The sequence below is a fragment of the Ovis aries genome, chromosome 2, assembly GCF_016772045.2.
Source record: "Ovis aries strain OAR_USU_Benz2616 breed Rambouillet chromosome 2, ARS-UI_Ramb_v3.0, whole genome shotgun sequence".
NCBI lineage: Eukaryota > Metazoa > Chordata > Mammalia > Artiodactyla > Bovidae > Ovis > Ovis aries.
In genome coordinates this window covers 10,271,761-10,288,487 of record NC_056055.1, presented here as the reverse complement: position 1 = coordinate 10,288,487, position 16,727 = coordinate 10,271,761, and the positions used below count along the sequence as shown (strand labels likewise).

The following is a 16,727-nucleotide window of genomic DNA, read 5'->3' as shown; positions in this document are numbered from 1 at the left end:
CTGGACGTAATCAACTTTAAAGTCCATTTTTTCTTTGGGTGAGAGAGTTCTTTATTTTGCATTGAATGGTGGGGAGGACCTGGAGGGGAGTTTTAACTCCAGGCTATTTTGAGCTGTGTAACTTTCCTTCATTAGGTTTTCTTGAACAACTGTTTCTTCATTTGTTGTATGCTCTTAGAGCCATTTCCAGAGACTTAAACAAATCAAAATAATTTTCATTAGTTTCACTGGAGAGCTGTTTGTGGAGCTCCTTGGACTGTGAGGCCAGAAGTGGAACTCTAAACTGGGCCTGAGAAATTTTTTCATAAAGAGAAACTTACCCCTCATCAATTATTTGGTTACCCTAAATACAGTTCATGCAAGAAAGGCAGATTAAATAGTCGACTCCTTTTTTAACATTGTCTCAAAACAGACCAAATGAGAAAGCTGAAACTGCTGCCTATCCATTCTTCATCTTTTTCAAGACAACTCAGAATTATATGACCTCATTTGTGTTACTAGACTGAACTATTCTTAGCTGAATCTTCACAGTAAGAAGAAGCCGAGAGGCATTATGTGGACTGTTTTTCTGAAATTTGTTTCCTCAAATATACGTTGCATTGCAGAATGACTTCTGTGGGCTAACTTACAAATTTATAAATCTTGCCACTTCTCCTTAGCCTGCCTTCAGGAGTCTTCCGGAGAAAACCCAGTGTCCAGTGGTCAGTAGGGGGCTTGAGGTTGCACAAGGCTTAGCTTCAAATCACTCATTTTATCTGAAGACTCAGAGAAGGTCTAACTCTTTCAAAACAAATTCAGCTCCTTTGCTTACGTAGTAAAGCAACTCCCACATTAAAGTCCCGATGGTTAGTACAAAGTTGCCTTTTGAACTGTGAGGTATTTTGAGTGAGAAAATAATTGTTATCTGAATACTGGACTTTGCTTCTCTTTTCAAAGAGAGAAAAAAATTATTATAGGCCAAAACTTGTTTCATCTTTGTTACGCCAATCCCTCATTTGGATAATCACAAAATGGATATAGAGAAGTATAGCCTATGGAGCACATTACAGTTTTCAAGGTGCTTCATATCCACTGTTTTGATTGGTTCTCTGGCCAACTCTATAGACACATGGGGATTGTCTCTGTTTTATGGTTTAGGAAACTGAAGCTCAGAATACAGGGCTGATGCTAGGCCATTTGGGGACCTTTGGGTGAATTAGAGAAAGGGACCCTTCAAGACACTTCACAAACTATTTGCTAAAAAAATTATTTCAATGGATAAACACATCTACGGTGATTACCATTTGAGCAACACCCCGGGAGCTGACCCACCACCTGCGCAATAGTACCTGCTGGCCTTGCTGGCGAGGTTAGGTAATTTGCCAGACATCCAAGGCCGGCAAGTGAAGGGGGTTGGGCTTAGAACCCGAGCGCTTGCTCTTGTTCTTGCACTGTGTTCTGACGCCTCTCTGGTTCCCTCTCTTTATGCACAGACGACAATCTTAATCAGACAGGAAGGATGAGGCCATGTAAAAAAGAACTGACTGATGGCAAGGAGCCCTCCCGAAGCCTCTGCTTCAGCCTCTCCATGTTCTGAGAGAGAAGGAGCCAGGTAACTGTTGCTAACTGCCGTTTTCCTACCATCTGGGCCGCAGGCATCAGGAGAATCAAGGCCTAACAGCCAGGAGGCTCCCCAGGATCAGTTGGAGATCCACTTTATATATTTAAGCAGGCTTCCCTGCTGGCTCAGCTGGTAAAGAATCCACCTGCAATGTGGGAGACCTGGGTTCAATCCCTGGGTTGAGAAGATCCCCTGGAGAAGGGAAAGGCTACCCACTCCAGTATCCTGGCCTGGAGAATTCCATGGACTGTATAGTCCAAGGGGTTGCAGAGTTGGACTGAGCAACTTTCACTTCAGACAAGAGGACCCGAGCCTTGGCCTGTTAGACTGTTGTCCTGGAGCTTTGAGTTCCTAAGAAACTAGATTCTGATTTCTTTTGTTCTTTTCTACTTTCTTTGTGATCTCTACTAGGGATAGGCCACTTTGAGTCACCCTGGTTTTCTGAGCATACCTTCCAGTGACACGGGTCAGTTTGATCTGTGTGTAGAAAGAGAGTCATTGATCTTCCAACATTCTCTGCCCATGCTCTCCTCCTTGTACAACCATCTTTTGTTTTGCTGTTGGTCCTGACATCTGGGGTAACAGACTGTTCTTCATTGATTTTGGATTACAGAATGCTTCCTTTGGAGTCAGGGTTTCATTCATGGTGGCAATGACCCTTAAAATATCAGTTTATTCAAATACACCTGAAGGTTGTTTGCTGAATTAAGCACAGAAATGCATCTGGCTTTTAGATAGAAATGTTCAGAGGTTCTTTGGAATCCAGAAGAATCTGGGGGAAAAAATGTAAATTTTCAACCGCCATAACGTACCAAGGTATGAAATTCATTTGCGCTCCTGTTTATACATTTAATTAAAAATATTAAGCATTTATTATATGTTAGAGAATCAACGCCTATCTTATCTTGATAGAGAAAGGGAATATTCTAGAGACTTGGAGAGTCCTCAGAAATACAGCTAGAAATTTTACTGGATCAAATGGTAAGGTTGTTTTTGACCACTAGGTGGCGATATCACCTTGTGAAAATGATACTCTTCTGCGGACTGGAGGCCTCCAGTTATTTCTGAGACCGTGTGTATACAGTCAAAGAGACTTCTTTGTGAATAAATGGAGGAAAAGCCATATTTTATCATTTACATAGTGATCTGATTGAAACGCTCAAGGGGACTGGAAACTCCAGGAGCGATGGGACTGTGTCTGTTGTCATGCTTATTATAGCCGTAGCTTATAGTTCATGTAGTGGGCATTCAGTAAATAAATAAAGCTTTTGAACCATTTAGATTGTCATTGGAAGAACCATTTCAGGAGTGTGGAAAATCCTGGAACATACACAGAAGCCTAGGATTTGGAGAAGTTGGGGGCAATTGATGATCCTGATGGATTATCAGTTGAGCAGAGACTCAGAGAGGCAGCATTGGGAAGGTAGAAACATCAAAAGTGATCTGAGGCTCTTCTAATTGCTTTGTGTTTCCTAAATTTCTCTTGATGAGAAAAAGAATTTCTCCCTTTATAATATAGGGGGTTGTCAACCAAAAATCTGAATTTTTTGCTTGCTTCTATATTACTTCTAATGATGGCTCTGTCTTGGAAAGGATCTCCAAAAATAATGTCCTCTTCTCTGCCTGTCATTCATTGGTAAATTGTTTATTCTGTAACTTACTTATTGTTCATTCATTCAGTCCACAAATAGTCACTGCACAGCTGTGAGGTACAGAGCGCTCGTCTAGACTGCGCGATCATCTCTGACCTTTCCCTATCATGGCTCCTTTGAGTTCAGTTAATCACTCAGTCCTACTAGCTGTGGCATCCACACCATGCTCCTCCGTTCCTTTTGCTCTTACCCTAGCCCTGGCCTCCTCCTTCTTTCATCTGGGTCACTGCATCGATCCCTGATCTTTACCACTCCCATCTATTTTTCCCATCTGTCCAGTGTGCACAGATGGTTGTGTTACTCCTTTGCTGAAAACTCTCCCTTGCCCTCAGGGTCAAACCCAGCCTCTTTTGCTTTACGAAATAGGCGGGTGACCCGGCTACGCCCTACTTGTCTCCCTCTATCCCAATTCCCCCTGACTTTAATATTTTATTTTATTTATTTATTTTTGGCTGTGATGGGCCTGGCTTTCTAGTTGGGCCTGGCGTCTCTCTAGTTGTAGCGTGATGGTTTGGAAGTCGTAGCGCATGGGCTCTGTAGTGGAGGCGCGAAAGCTTCTCTGGTTGTGGTGTATGGACTTATTTGCCCTGTGGCACGTGGGATCCTAGTTCCCTGGCCAGGGATAGAACCAGCGTCCCCTGGATTGGAAGGCAGATTCCTACACACTGGGCCACCAGGGAATCCCTTCCCCTTGACTCTCACCTTGTTCTGTGTGCTCTAGCCACAGTTTTTCCTTTTGGTTCTTTTAATAAGCCCTGGGCTGTCTTACCTTCAGACTTTTTCTCCCCCATGCTTTTCCTTCAACCTATAAAATTCTTCCCTTCCTCCTTCTGCCTGGTAACCTTCTACTCATTCTTCAGATCTCAGCCTGTGGTGTTCTTTGGGGGAGCTTTTTCTGATCACTGTCACGGTGAGGTCCCACTCTTCCTCTTTTCCTCTCATAGCCTCTGTGAGGTTCAAAGCCTGTCCATCGTCACCCTCCACTGCCAGAGGATCAGTTCTATGACTGGCTTCTGTCTTCACCACGTGTCTTTAGCGCCTGATTGAGTGCCTGGCACATTGTAAGTGCTCAGTAATATATGCTGGATGAATGAATGAGTTAAAAAAAACATGGTGACATATCTCCTCCTTTGGGGGTGCATATAACGCAGCAGTGTGAGCTGAGTGGTACAAAGAATGAGCTACAGTGGTAAGAAGGAAGGGGTACCTTGGGTGCTGCCGTCTGAGGCTGAGTCTTGGTAAATGGAGATGTTTGTGGAGGTGGCCTTTAAGCGGAGGGAAGTGAGAAAAGTTTGGAGGGTAGGCAAGGGGAGTAGTGTTCCCATCTGGCAAGAGTGGGAAGTAGACCTGGAGGTAGCCTGTGCCCAGACAGTTCAGCCTGGGACTCTAGGAGAGAGAGAGAGAGTGGACTCTAGCTGATGGCACTGATGGCTTTTGAACAGAGGAGCGATAGGACTAAATTAGGGCTTTAGATTCTAACATTTTAAAATTCTAAAGTTTAGAAATGGTTAATATAATGGCAGTGAAACATGAATTGGAGAGAGACCAGCAAGACCTGTAAGGAGGCTGTCAGAGAAGTCAAGATGCAAGGTGACTGGGGCCTGGATCATGTAGGTGGCAACAAGAAGGGAGACAAAGGGACGTTGTACAGAAGAAAGATTAAAAAGAAGCTGGAAAGTGGAAAGAAAAGAATGAGGGAGAGGGAAGAGTCAAAGAATTTTCAGCCTGATTCAGTGAGGTGCTGTCATTATTAGAAATTGTGAAGTTAAAAGCAAGAACCAGTTTAAGGGGAGAGAAAGGAATTTGTCCATCAGACCGTTACAGTGGAGTTCTTGCAATCTATTCTTTTCACTTACAGAAATTTTGTGTGGGGCCAAAAAGATAAAACACAAGCAGGAGGGAGTGACAGAGAGAATATATGCAGCTGGTGGGGGTTGTTGTGGCTCTGCACTCAGAAAAATACATCCCAGAGGGAGTGCGAGATGGGGAAGGTGAATTTGCCATTCCCCTTTTGATTTCCAATATCATGTGCATTTTATGGATGACTAAGGGCTTATTCGAGGGTAATTTTGACTATTCATAGTCTGTGCTTTATATGCTGATTAGATTTGAATTCTCTGGCAAGATTTGGCTCTTTAAAATGTGTGCCAGACACTAGGCTGAGCAGTAGCAGCTACTAAGAAGACCTGTCTCAGTCACTGCATTATAGAATAGCTGAGTAGAAAGATACAAAAGCAGACAATTAAGGCTACGGTCCAGGTGAGGCATTGACAGAAGGGGGTGGGTGCAAAGAGGAAGGGAAATTGCTGGTTAGAGAGAGCAGAGGTGGCCCAGGGCCCTGGTGTTGGAGAGAGGTCGAGGTGTCATCATCAGAACAGGTAGCTGAGAGTGAAATAGGAGTGGATGAGAGCTCAGAGGAGGAGGCTGTTGAGGAAGGAGGGAGATTGAAGGGCACAGCAGGGTAGCATGGTCTCCCTCAGAGTCAGGAAAAGTCACAAAATAGAGGAATTTTCAGAGAAGTGAGAGGAGAGCTAAGGCAAGTGGATGAGGACTGAGATGAGGCAAGTGGTATTCACAGTAAGGAAGTCAATGGTGACCTCTGAGTGAAGAGTTTCAGTAAGTGGTAGAAGCAGAAAAAGGGGTTCAAGAGTGAATGGTAAGAATCTGGAAGCAAAAGGAATACATGCCACTGCTATCAACTACAGCTCCAATGAAACCAACCTAGATATATCCCCTAGTTCCCCTAGGAAATTCCTCTGGAGAATGTTTGGGATCCCTGGATGCCATGACTTCCGTCCCGGTATGATCTGTTACTGTCCACTGGAAGACACATCGTCGTCACAATACCCTGATCCAGAAAAAGGCTTTGGTCTACATAAACTTCATATTCAAGCTTGAGTGTAATCCAGCTGAGCCACAGATCTCGGCTGTGGTTGCTGCATTTTGCACTAAACATATCCATATTCTTTTCTTCCATAAGCAGAATCCACATTCCGACATGACTGCAAATGTGAACTTGCTAATAGCTTCCCTGGAGTTTACTTCTTGCAATTACCTCATCAGAATTTAGACAAGGCAACATATAACAATTTATTCCAGGATAAATTCCAGAGAGCTCTGGGTGTTTTTTTTAGTTAATGGCTCCTTGTCCTACTTAAATTGTTCTTTTCAAGAGATTTAAATAATAAGGAAAAAACTCTCTCTTTTCCATGTACCCATGTAGTTACCATTTCTGGTGTTCTCTTCATTGCTTTTGTAGATCAAGACTTCCATATGGTATTGTTGTCCTCCTTCCCTAAGACTTTAGCATCTCTTGTAGTACAGGTTTGTGGTTAAATTCAACTAGTTTTTGTAAGTCTGAGAAAGTCTTTTTTCACCTTCATTTTAAAAAGACATTTTTGCTGGGTAAAGAATTCTAGGTTGACAGCTGTTTTTCTTTACAGTTGTTGCTTTACTGTCTTTTGGTACCTATTTCTAAGTCCAATATCATGCTTGTCTTGGTTCCTCTGTATATAATGTGTGTGTATGTGTTTTTTCTTGCTGCTTTCAAGATTTTTCTCTTTGTCAATGGTTTTAAAACAACTTGCTTATGATGTGCTTTGACATAGGTTTCTTCGTGTTTCTTCTGCTCGCGGTTCATTGAGCTTCTTGGGTTTGTGGGTTTATGTGTGAATGTGTGTGAATGCTCAGTCACTCAGTCATGTCCTACTTTTAGCGACCCGGTGGACTGTAGCCCACCAGGCTCCTCATCCATGGGATTTTCTAGGCAAGGATACTGGAGTGGGTTGCCATTTCCTTCTCCAGGGGATCTTCCCAACCCAGGGATTGACCCCACATCTCCTGCATTGGCAGCTGGACTCTACCACTGCACCACCTGGGAAACCCACGTGCATATGCAGTTTTCAACAAATTTGGGAAATTTCCAGCCATTATTTCTTCAAATATAACTTTTATCTCTTACTGCTGGAAGTTGTCCTACAGTTCACTGGTGTCCTGTCTTTTTTTTCTCTTTGTGTTTCATTTTGAGTGGCTTCTATGGCTTTGCCTTCAAGTTCACTAATCTTTTTCTTTTTTCTGCATTAATCCACTGTTAATCTCATCATATATATATATTAACCGCAGATATATTTTTTACCTTTAGATGTTTAATTTGGTCTTTTTTTGCATCTTCCATAGCTCTACTTAACATGCTCTGAAAGTGTGTCTTGAACATAAAAATATACAGTTGTTAAAACTATTTTAATGTGCTGTCTACTAATTCTATAATCTGTGTCATTTCTGGACTGGTTTCTATTGATTTTTCTCATTATGGGTCACATTTTCCTTTTTCTTTGCATTCTTAGTAACTTTTATTGGACACTAGACACTGAATTTTGCCTTGTTGGGTGTTGGATATTTTTGTGTTCTTATAAGTATTCTTGAGTTTATTCTGGGATGCAGTTACATTACTCAGGAAGTTTTTGATCTTTTTGGCTCTTGCTTTTAAGTTCTCTTAGATGAGAACAGAGCATCATTTAGTTTAGGGCTAATAATTCCCCACAACTGAGGTAAAACCCTTCTGAGTACCTACCCAATGCCCCCATGAATTAGAAGGTTTTTCCAGTCTGGCTGGTGAGAATAAGAACTCACCCTGGTCCTGTGAGAGCCTGGGGAAGATTATTAACTCTAATCCTTTTGGGTGGTTCTTTCCCCAGCCTCAGGGTACTTTCCTAATGTCTATGAGCTCATCAGCCCTTGGCTGAAGATTTGAAGGGAGACCTCTGTAGATCTCTGAAGCTCTCTGTGCAGCTGTTTCCTCTCTGATGCTCTGTCCTGTGAACTCTAGCTGCCTTGATCTCCTGACCTCCTCAACACAGGGTTTGAAGTTGATCTCTCCAGGCAGCTGGGGCAATCACGGGGCTCACCTTGTTGGTTTTGTTTCTCAGGGCTCACCATCCTTTGTTGCTTGATGTTTCATGTATTTTGTCTAATCTTTCAAGTTGTTTCAGGCGAGAGGGAAAATCCATTCCCTGAATTGGATCCAGTCCCAAGATGTTACTCTGTCTTGGTGAGAGGCAGAAGTTTATGTTGTTTAAGTTCGGAAAACTTTATGAGGGCCTCTGGAGCCCTTGGCTATGCTAAGCCAAGCTGCTTATCATCAGGTCAGGAAAAGGGGTGCTTCTTGAAGAGGCTGAAAGGGATTCCGACAGAACCACAAGGAAACTGAGCCAGTCTAGGAGACGCAGGGGACTCTGCTTTTCTGTCAAGTCCTTGGCTCTTATCATTGCACTGAACTTACTATTTTACGTTCCTTTGGCAGGGAAGGTTTTGTTCTCTTCTGTTTTGAAACAATATCTCTCAACTTAGTTGAAATTCTGAAGCTTTTTTTTTTTTTAAACTTGGTTCCTACTTAGACCCTGTTTGTGTATTTGGGTCACCAAAGGCTTCTATACCTGAGGCAAATTAAATTTCTCAGTGGTATTTACAGCAACCAGCACCTGCTCCCATAGACAACCACTGTGTTTTACCTTGAAGATGAATTACAGACATACTTTCAAAAGATCAATCCTGCATTTCAAGGGTGAAAAAATACCACTTAACAAAACATTCCAGCTGGTTAAATTTAGAACAAGAAAAAAACCTGACCCAAGAATATTCTCTGGCTTTGAGCCCAGGGTATTTTTCCTTTTGGAGTGAATTTGGTACAGTTTCATTCATGTGGAGCTGTTGCCTCCCAGCATTTTATTCTGGGATGGAAGGTCAACAGCAATTGTCTTGTTGCTGAATCCAATGGACACTTCTCAGTTACTAACCTCCTTGACCTCTCAACAGTGTTTGAGATTGTTGACTATTATCTTTTCTTAATACCCTGCCTGGCTTACCTTTTCCCTTTCTAAACGTTCTTCCTCTGCCTGCCTGTTCAGTTGATATTCTTCTCAGTTCTTTTCTGAACCCTCTTCTCACAATAAACATTCTCTTTGGGCTCTTTTATTCATACCATGGCTTCATTGGGAATTCCTAAATCTATATTTTCAGCCCAAGTTATTTTCTCCTGAATTTATATCCAGTGTATTCAACCGTTCACTTGGCATCTTCGCTTGGACAGCAAGTCGGTAACTTGACCTTAGCAGGCTCAGAGTTGCTGTCATGTTCTCCATCTCTGTAAATGGTACTTCTGAACCAAGCTAATTTCTCAGGTCAGAATTTCTCTTCTCTTACCTTTCAATCAACCACCAAGTCCTGTTAATTCTGCGTTTTTCCATCCATTACTTTTTGACAAGTGGAAGGTGAAAAAGTGAAAGCAGTGATGGATTTTATTTTCTTAGGCTCCAAAATTACTGTGGACAGTGACTGCAGCCTTGAAATTAAAAGACGCTTGCTCCTTGGAAGGAAAGCTGTGACAAACCTAGATAGCATATTAAAAAAACGGAGATATCACTTTGCTGACAAAGGTCCATATAGTCAAAGCTATGGTTTTTCCAGTAGTTATGTATGGATGTGAGAGTTGGACCATAAAGAAGGCTGAGCACCAAAGAATTGATGCTTTTGAAGTGTGGTGTTGGAGAAGACTCTTGAGAGTCCCTTGGACTGCAAGGAGATCAAACTAGTCCATCCTAAAGGAAATCAGTCCTGAATATTCATTGGAAGGACTGATGCTGAAGCTGAAACTCCAATACTTTGGCCATCTGATGGGAAGAACTGACTCATTGGAAAAGACCCTGAGGCTGGGAAAGACTGAAGGCAGGAGGAGAAGGGGATAACAGAGGATGAGATGGTTGGATGGCAGTACCAACTCAGTGGACATGAGTTTGAGCAAACTCCAGGAGTTGGTGATGGACAGGGAAGCCTGGTATGCTACAGTCCATGAGGTGGCAAAGGGTCAGACACAACTGAGCAACTGAACTGAACTGAACTGAAAGAAAATCAATCCTGAATGTTCATTGGAAGGACTGATGCTGAAGTTCCAATACTTCAGCCCACATGAAGTGAAGAGCTGACTTATTGGAAAAGACCCTGATGCTGGGAAAGACGGAAGGCAAAAGAAGAGGGCGGCAGAGGATGAGATGGTTAGAAAGCATCACTGACTCAATGGACATGAATTTGAGCAAACTCCAGGAGATAGTGGAAGACAGAAGTCTGGCATGCTACAGTCCATGGGGTCACAAAGAGTCAGACGTGACTTAGTGACTGAAAAACAACAATAAGCCCTACTGTTACTGCACTAGTTTTTTTTTTAAGATGGGTCACTGGAAAAGACTTTCCCTAATAACACTCCTGATTCCAACCCTCATGCCACCCCTCCATCTTCCCAATCCACTTTTGACACTCTGCTAAGTCGCTTCAGTCATGTCAGACTCTGTTCGACCCCATAGATGGCAGCCCACCAGGCTCCCCCGTCCCTGGGATTCTCCAGGCAAGAACACTGGAGTGGGTTGCCATTTCCTTCTCCAATGCATGAAAGTGAAAAGTGAAAGTGAAGTCACTCAGTCGTGCCTGACTCTTAGTGACCCCATGGACTGCAGCCTACCAGGCTCCCTCGTCCATGGGATTTTCCAGGCAAGAGTACTGGAGTGGGTTGCCATTGCCTTCTCTGTTTGACACTCTAGCCAGAGTGATTTTTCTAAAGCACAAAACCTGTTGGGATCTTAGTTAAAATCTTTCAAGGACTGTCCTACCTTTAGGAGCCTGAGCTCCTTTTAGTAATACATGAAGCCCTGTAAGATGTTTATCTTCTTGTATATTACTTCCTTCATCACACTCCAGGCTCCCTGCCATATATCCCATTGCTCTGTTCCTCAAATGTGTGAGCTTCTCTCGCTTTCTGGTCTTTGAATGTTTTGCTCTCTTTACCTGTAACCCTTCCTTCACCTCCTTAGCTTGGCTAAATCATCCTTTGGGTCTCACTTTCTTTGAGAAGTCTTCTCTGACTTGCTTTCTCATCCTGGTTTGTCCAGCTGCCCAGGCTAAGTGAGATATTAATCCGTGTTTCTGCAGGTTACCATGTTTCCTCTGTTGTAACACTCATCCAGTCTTCCCCCAGATTTTAAACTCCATCTTGTTCACTTCTGTATGTTCAGTGTTCAGCCTAAGGCTTGACACAACACAGGTGCTTATTAGCTTAGCAAACATTTGTTGAATTGACTCTTAATGTGTCAGAAGCCATGGAGGTCTTAGACCTACTAGTTTGCAGCCTCATCACTCTGAGCAGGAAGATTAGTGTGAATGATCACATTCTATAATGGTTCTTTGGCTGGACTCTTATTCTTCCACTGTTTATTTACTACCCTAGCAACCTGATTCGTTTAACAACTCTGAAGCTTAGTTGTCTCATCTATAAATACAAAGGCTTGAACTTCCTGAAGGCAAATGGTGGGATGATTTTTTTTCTTTTTTTGGTTCAATTCAGTTCAGTCGCTCAGTTGTGTCCAACTCTTTGCGACCCCATGAATCGCAGCACACCAGGCCTCCCTGTCCATCACCATCTCCCGGGGTTCACTCAGACTCACGTCCATTGAGTCGGTGATGACATCCAGCCATCTCATCCTCTGTCATCCCCTTCTCCTCCTGCCCCAATCCCTCCCAGCATCAGAGTCTTTTCCAATGAGTCACCTCTTCGCATGAGGTGGCCAAAGTACTGGAGTTTCAGCTTTAGTATCATTCCTTCCAAAGAAATCCCAGGGCTGATCTCCTTCAGAATGGACTGATTGGATCTCCTTGCAGTCCAAGGGACTCTCAAGAGTCTTCTCCAACACCACAGTTCAAAAGCATCAATTCTTCGGTGCTCAGCCTTCTTCACAGTCCAACTCTCACATCCATACATGACCACAGGAAGAACCATAGCCTTGACTAGATGGACTTTAGTCGGCAAAGTAATGTCTCTGCTTTTGAATATGCTATCTGGGTTGGTTATAACTTTTCTTCCAAGGAGTAACTTTCTCTCTTGTGCAATGATTATTCATATTCTTTGATACATTTTTTTCTTACTGATTTGTAAGACTACTTTGTACCTATATACATATTTGCCATATATTTTGTAAATATCTTAAATTCATTAAAAATTATTTATTTATTTGCTATGTTGGGTCTTAGTTGTGGCACGCGGGATCTTTGTTGCTGCACATGGGCTTATTCTCTGGTTGTCCCATGGCGTCTGGAATCTTAGTTCCCAGACCAGGGATCGAACCTGAGTTCCCTGCTTTGGAATGTGGGTTCTTAACCACTGGACCACCAGGGAAGTCCTAAACTCAGTTTTTAATTTTAAAATTTTGACTTTTTATGGCCATAGAAAAACTGTTTAAAAAAAAATCTTTTTCAACCATTAAAAGCTTTTAAATCCATTCTTAGCTTACCTGCTATACAAAAGCAGGTTGGCTGGCTGGATCTGGCCTGTAGGCATAGTTTGCCAATCCCTGCCCTAATATGTTCATTAAATTTGAGCCATCTTTGCATTCCTAGAATAAATACCATTTGAATGAATCATGAATTTACTGCTGGATTTGATTTGCTATTATTTTATTTAGGATTTCTGTGTCTATATTCATAAGTCAGATTGGCCTAGCAGAGATTTCAAACTAGTTATAGGACATAGATATATTTCATTTGACTAACATGATATTTAAAAAAGATTTGAATTGTCAATATAAAAAATTGGGAAATATATTAAAAATTAGAGATTTCTGATTTTTCTTTTAAAAAAGGAATGTGGCAAAACTGGGAGGATGTGGGCCTAGTTTTGTCACATTTTTAATAGATCTTCTTTTTCTATGTTTTCTATTTTATTAATTTCTACTCTTGTTTTTATCTTTGGCCTTTGGTCTGTAGTTTGCTGCTGCTAACCTTATCTGGTTTTTGTCTTTGCTTAGCTTCACATCTGGAGAAGGCAATGGCACCCCAGTCCAGTACTCTTGCCTGGAAAATCCCATGGATGGAGGAGCCTGGTAGGCTGCAGTCCATGGGGTCACTAAGGGTCGGACACGACTGAGCGACTTCATTTTCACTTTTCACTTTCATGCATTGGAGAAGGAAATGGCAACCTACTCCAGTGTTCTTGCCTGGAGAATCCCAGGGACGGGGGAGCCTGGTGGGCTACCGGCTATGGAGTCACACAGAGTTGAACATGACTGAAGTGACTTAGCAGCAGCAGTAGCAGCAGCCGCCTCGTATCTAGGGCTGACAAATCTTCCAGCATTTTTTATAGTTCTGAAAAAGTTTTAAACTACAGAGGCATTATCTGTTTCTTGAAGGTCTAATAGAATTGTTTTCTAAAACTGTCTGTTGTTTAATCATGTCCGACTCTTTTGTGACCCCGTGACTGTAGCCTGCTGGGCTTCTCTGTCCATGGAATTTCCCAGGCAAGAATACTAGAGTGGGTTGCCATTTTCAAGTTTTCTATAATTTTGTCAGGTAGATTTTTTATTCCCTTTTGTATTTTATCTATGGTTAGTGATCTATTAAAAATTTCAAACCCTTGTATCAATTTTAACAATTAATACTTTCTTGAAAAGCATCAGTTCCCCCCCAGATTTTCACATTTACAAATAAGGTTGCAATGGTTTTCTCTCATAATTGAAAGTATTACTTTTGTATCTTGGCTATCCCTCTTTTTCCTAAACTTGCTTCTTTATAGCTTTCTTTGTTTTGCCAGAGTTCTGTTCTTTGAAAAGAACCAGGCCATGGTTTTATTGTTGAAGTCTATTTTCTAAAGATAAGTTTCAACTTTAACCTTATTATTTCCTTTTAAAATTTCATCTGCATTAGCTGTTCCACTTTTAACTTTTTAAAATGTCTTTAAAGAATTTTGAAAATTGTTCTTGTTTTCTAAATCAAATCATGTTTTCCCTGAACTTTCTACTCTATTCCATTGATCTGTCTTCTTTCTATATTATTTTAAGACTATTTAACATCTGGTAATCTTTGTCCCCTTTATTGTTATTTTTTAAAATTGCTTTGACTATCAGGTCAGATGCTATCTTAAAGGCACTAGGTTTCTTTGATAGCTAATGTGAAAATGCACCCAAATAAATCTCTCTAGTCTCTTCCATCCAAACACGAGAAGTCCTTATTTTTCTAGAAAGGGAGTCAGTCTTAAAAATATCTATAATCAATCTTTGTATGTGGGTGTGGTGTATGTGTATAGGACATTTAAGTGTTTTTTTTTGTGTGTGTGTGTGTGTGTGTGTGTAGCATGTGGCTATGCACCTGTGTATGTCCAGAGATGTGATTGTATATATGTGTGAGGTGTGTATGTGGTGTGTGTATCTATACGGTATATTTGTATATCTGGTGTATTTGTGAATGTACATCAGAAGTGTTATGGTAGGTGTGTGTGTGTGCAGTGTTTACATTGTGTGTGTTTAGTTTGTATGTGTGGAGTGTGTGTAAGTATAAGAGGGATACTGAGGCCCATGGCCAGGGAGAGCTAGAGTGTTCAGGGCATGTCTCAAAGCCAGGCCTCGTTCTCACACTCCCTTGCCTTTTTGGAGAAAGCAGGGCCACAAATGGCAACCCTTTCTGGACATCCCGTGTCGACCGCAGTGTGGGTTAAAGGGCCAGTGTCTCTTGCAGTGCTGCTGCCCAGGCTCCGCCCACTTCTGTCCTCCCCCTCCTGAGAAAAGAACAACCTTCCCCCTTAAGAGAAGGAAGCTTCATTGCTCTACTAAAGGAGTTAGATTAGTATCAGAGTGGCACTGGGGTCTCCCAGCTGAACAGGTTAGTTGCTGATGCGGCAGAAGGAGTCATGAGGGAAACTGCGAGGCAGCGGGACCTTGACCCCAGTGGGGGTGAAGGGCCCAGTGTGGGCCTCCATCTTTTCTCCCCCAGGCCACATACGGATAATGTAAGTCTGCCCAGCCCTCCTGCTGGCTGTACCTTAGTACCTCTAAGATGTCACCTGGTCTGATATCTAAAACAATTTGGAAAAATAATAATAGAGGGGGACTAGGATTTACTGGGGCTTTCCAGGTAGCGCTAGTAAAGAACCCACCTGCCAGTGCAGGAGACATGAGATGTGGGTTTGATCCCTGGGTCGGGAAGATCCCCTGGAGAGGGCATGGCAACCCACTCTAGTATTCTTGCCTGGAGAATCCCCATGGACAGAAGAGCCTGGTGGGCTACAGTCCATAGGGTCTCGTAGAGTTGGACACAACTGAAGCGACTTAGCACACATGTACGCATGCAGGACTTAACAGATGTTAAATAGTCCTAAAATAATGTAGAAAGAAGACAAACAACTCAATGGACCGGAATAGAATGTGCATCTGCCGGTTGCTCACAGCTTCCTGAGTTCAAGGTGGTCTTCCCTAGTGCAAGTGGTCCCTGGCAGAGCTTTGAAGGGGCCACTGTCCCCTGGGCTCGTCACTTTTCCCTTCATGGACTTCCCTTTCCCCAGGCTCTGGAATACCATACTTTCTAATTCCTACTGGAGTGAACCCCTCTCTCAGGGACGTCCTCAGGCCATGTCATGCTCCCATCTTGCTTCCACAGGTCTTCAGCACTTTCAGCCTCAGTGTCTTGTCTGCATCCTATGGCTTGAGCCTAAACTTGCCTATTTTCCCTGGCTGCATGGAGTGGCAGAGCTCGGATATCTCCCTGGCCAGAAAGGATGCCTGGACTCAGACTTCCCCAGCCAGAAGAAGGATCAGGCCCACTCAAGTCCAGGGTGCAGGTAAGTCTGTCTACCACTGGGCTGGGGCCAGGGAATCGGCTTGTCCCTGCTATGGGCAGTGCTCATCAAGTGGGTGTGGAGAGAGAGGAGAAAGGGCTTTATAATGAGCCAGGATTCACATGATCCGCTGGCCGATACGTGAGTCATTTGCAGTTGACCACTCGTTTGTAGATTTCTGGGCTCTTCTCCAGTTTCTCTTCCCCGCTGGTGGCCAGTTGGCCCTGTGGCATCCAGTTTCCTTACCTGCCTCAAGAAGGCAGGTCTGCTACCCTCTCTTGCCATTGGCCATGGGGCAGGCATGGAGGCCAAGGAAGAACAGAAGGAGGATGGTCCTTGGGACCGACAGGCCTGGGCTTAACTTTCAGCTCTGCCAACCCTGGACAAGTCATCTGTTCTCTCTGTGTGAGATTCAGATTTATCCCTGGTGAACTGGAGCTAATACTTCCTAGAGTTACTAGTAAAGATTAACCGAGAAGATGGCTGTAAATTGTACAGCTCAGCCACTGGCACTACGTCCTCAATACATAAAGCTTTTTTCTCCACTTTCTCTCTTGCATCCTCCCATCTTGTCTTGAGTGGCTCAGTGAGTCACAAATATCCATTTGGCAACTTCCAACACTCCCCATTTTTAGATTTACATAAGACCAGCAGCTTTCTCTCCCTCAGCAGCAACAGAGGGTTGCAGAGCAGATGTCTTGGTGTGAAACTCCTCCCAGAGGCATCCCATGAATGTTTGCCGACAAAACAGCACAGGGGCTGACCCTCCTTCCAGCTCTGCTTCCTCCCACCACTCGGGAGATTGAAAGGGCCTATCCCTCCGCGTGGGCTTCAC

General features: G+C 43.1%; 1 protein-coding gene across 1 annotated transcript in view; it reads left to right on the top strand.

Moving 5' to 3' along the window:
* The window catches only part of C2H9orf43 (chromosome 2 C9orf43 homolog), a 37,810-nt gene extending 21,986 nt beyond the window's left edge, over window positions 1–15,824 (top strand). Inside the window, exons 13-14 of the mRNA XM_060408884.1 lie at window positions 1,473–1,591; window positions 15,715–15,824. Of these exons, the coding sequence (XP_060264867.1) occupies window positions 1,473–1,576 (104 nt within the window). The 3' untranslated portion in view covers window positions 1,577–1,591; window positions 15,715–15,824. The remainder of the gene's footprint in view (window positions 1–1,472; window positions 1,592–15,714) is intronic.
* Window positions 15,825–16,727: the final 903 nt, after the last annotated feature.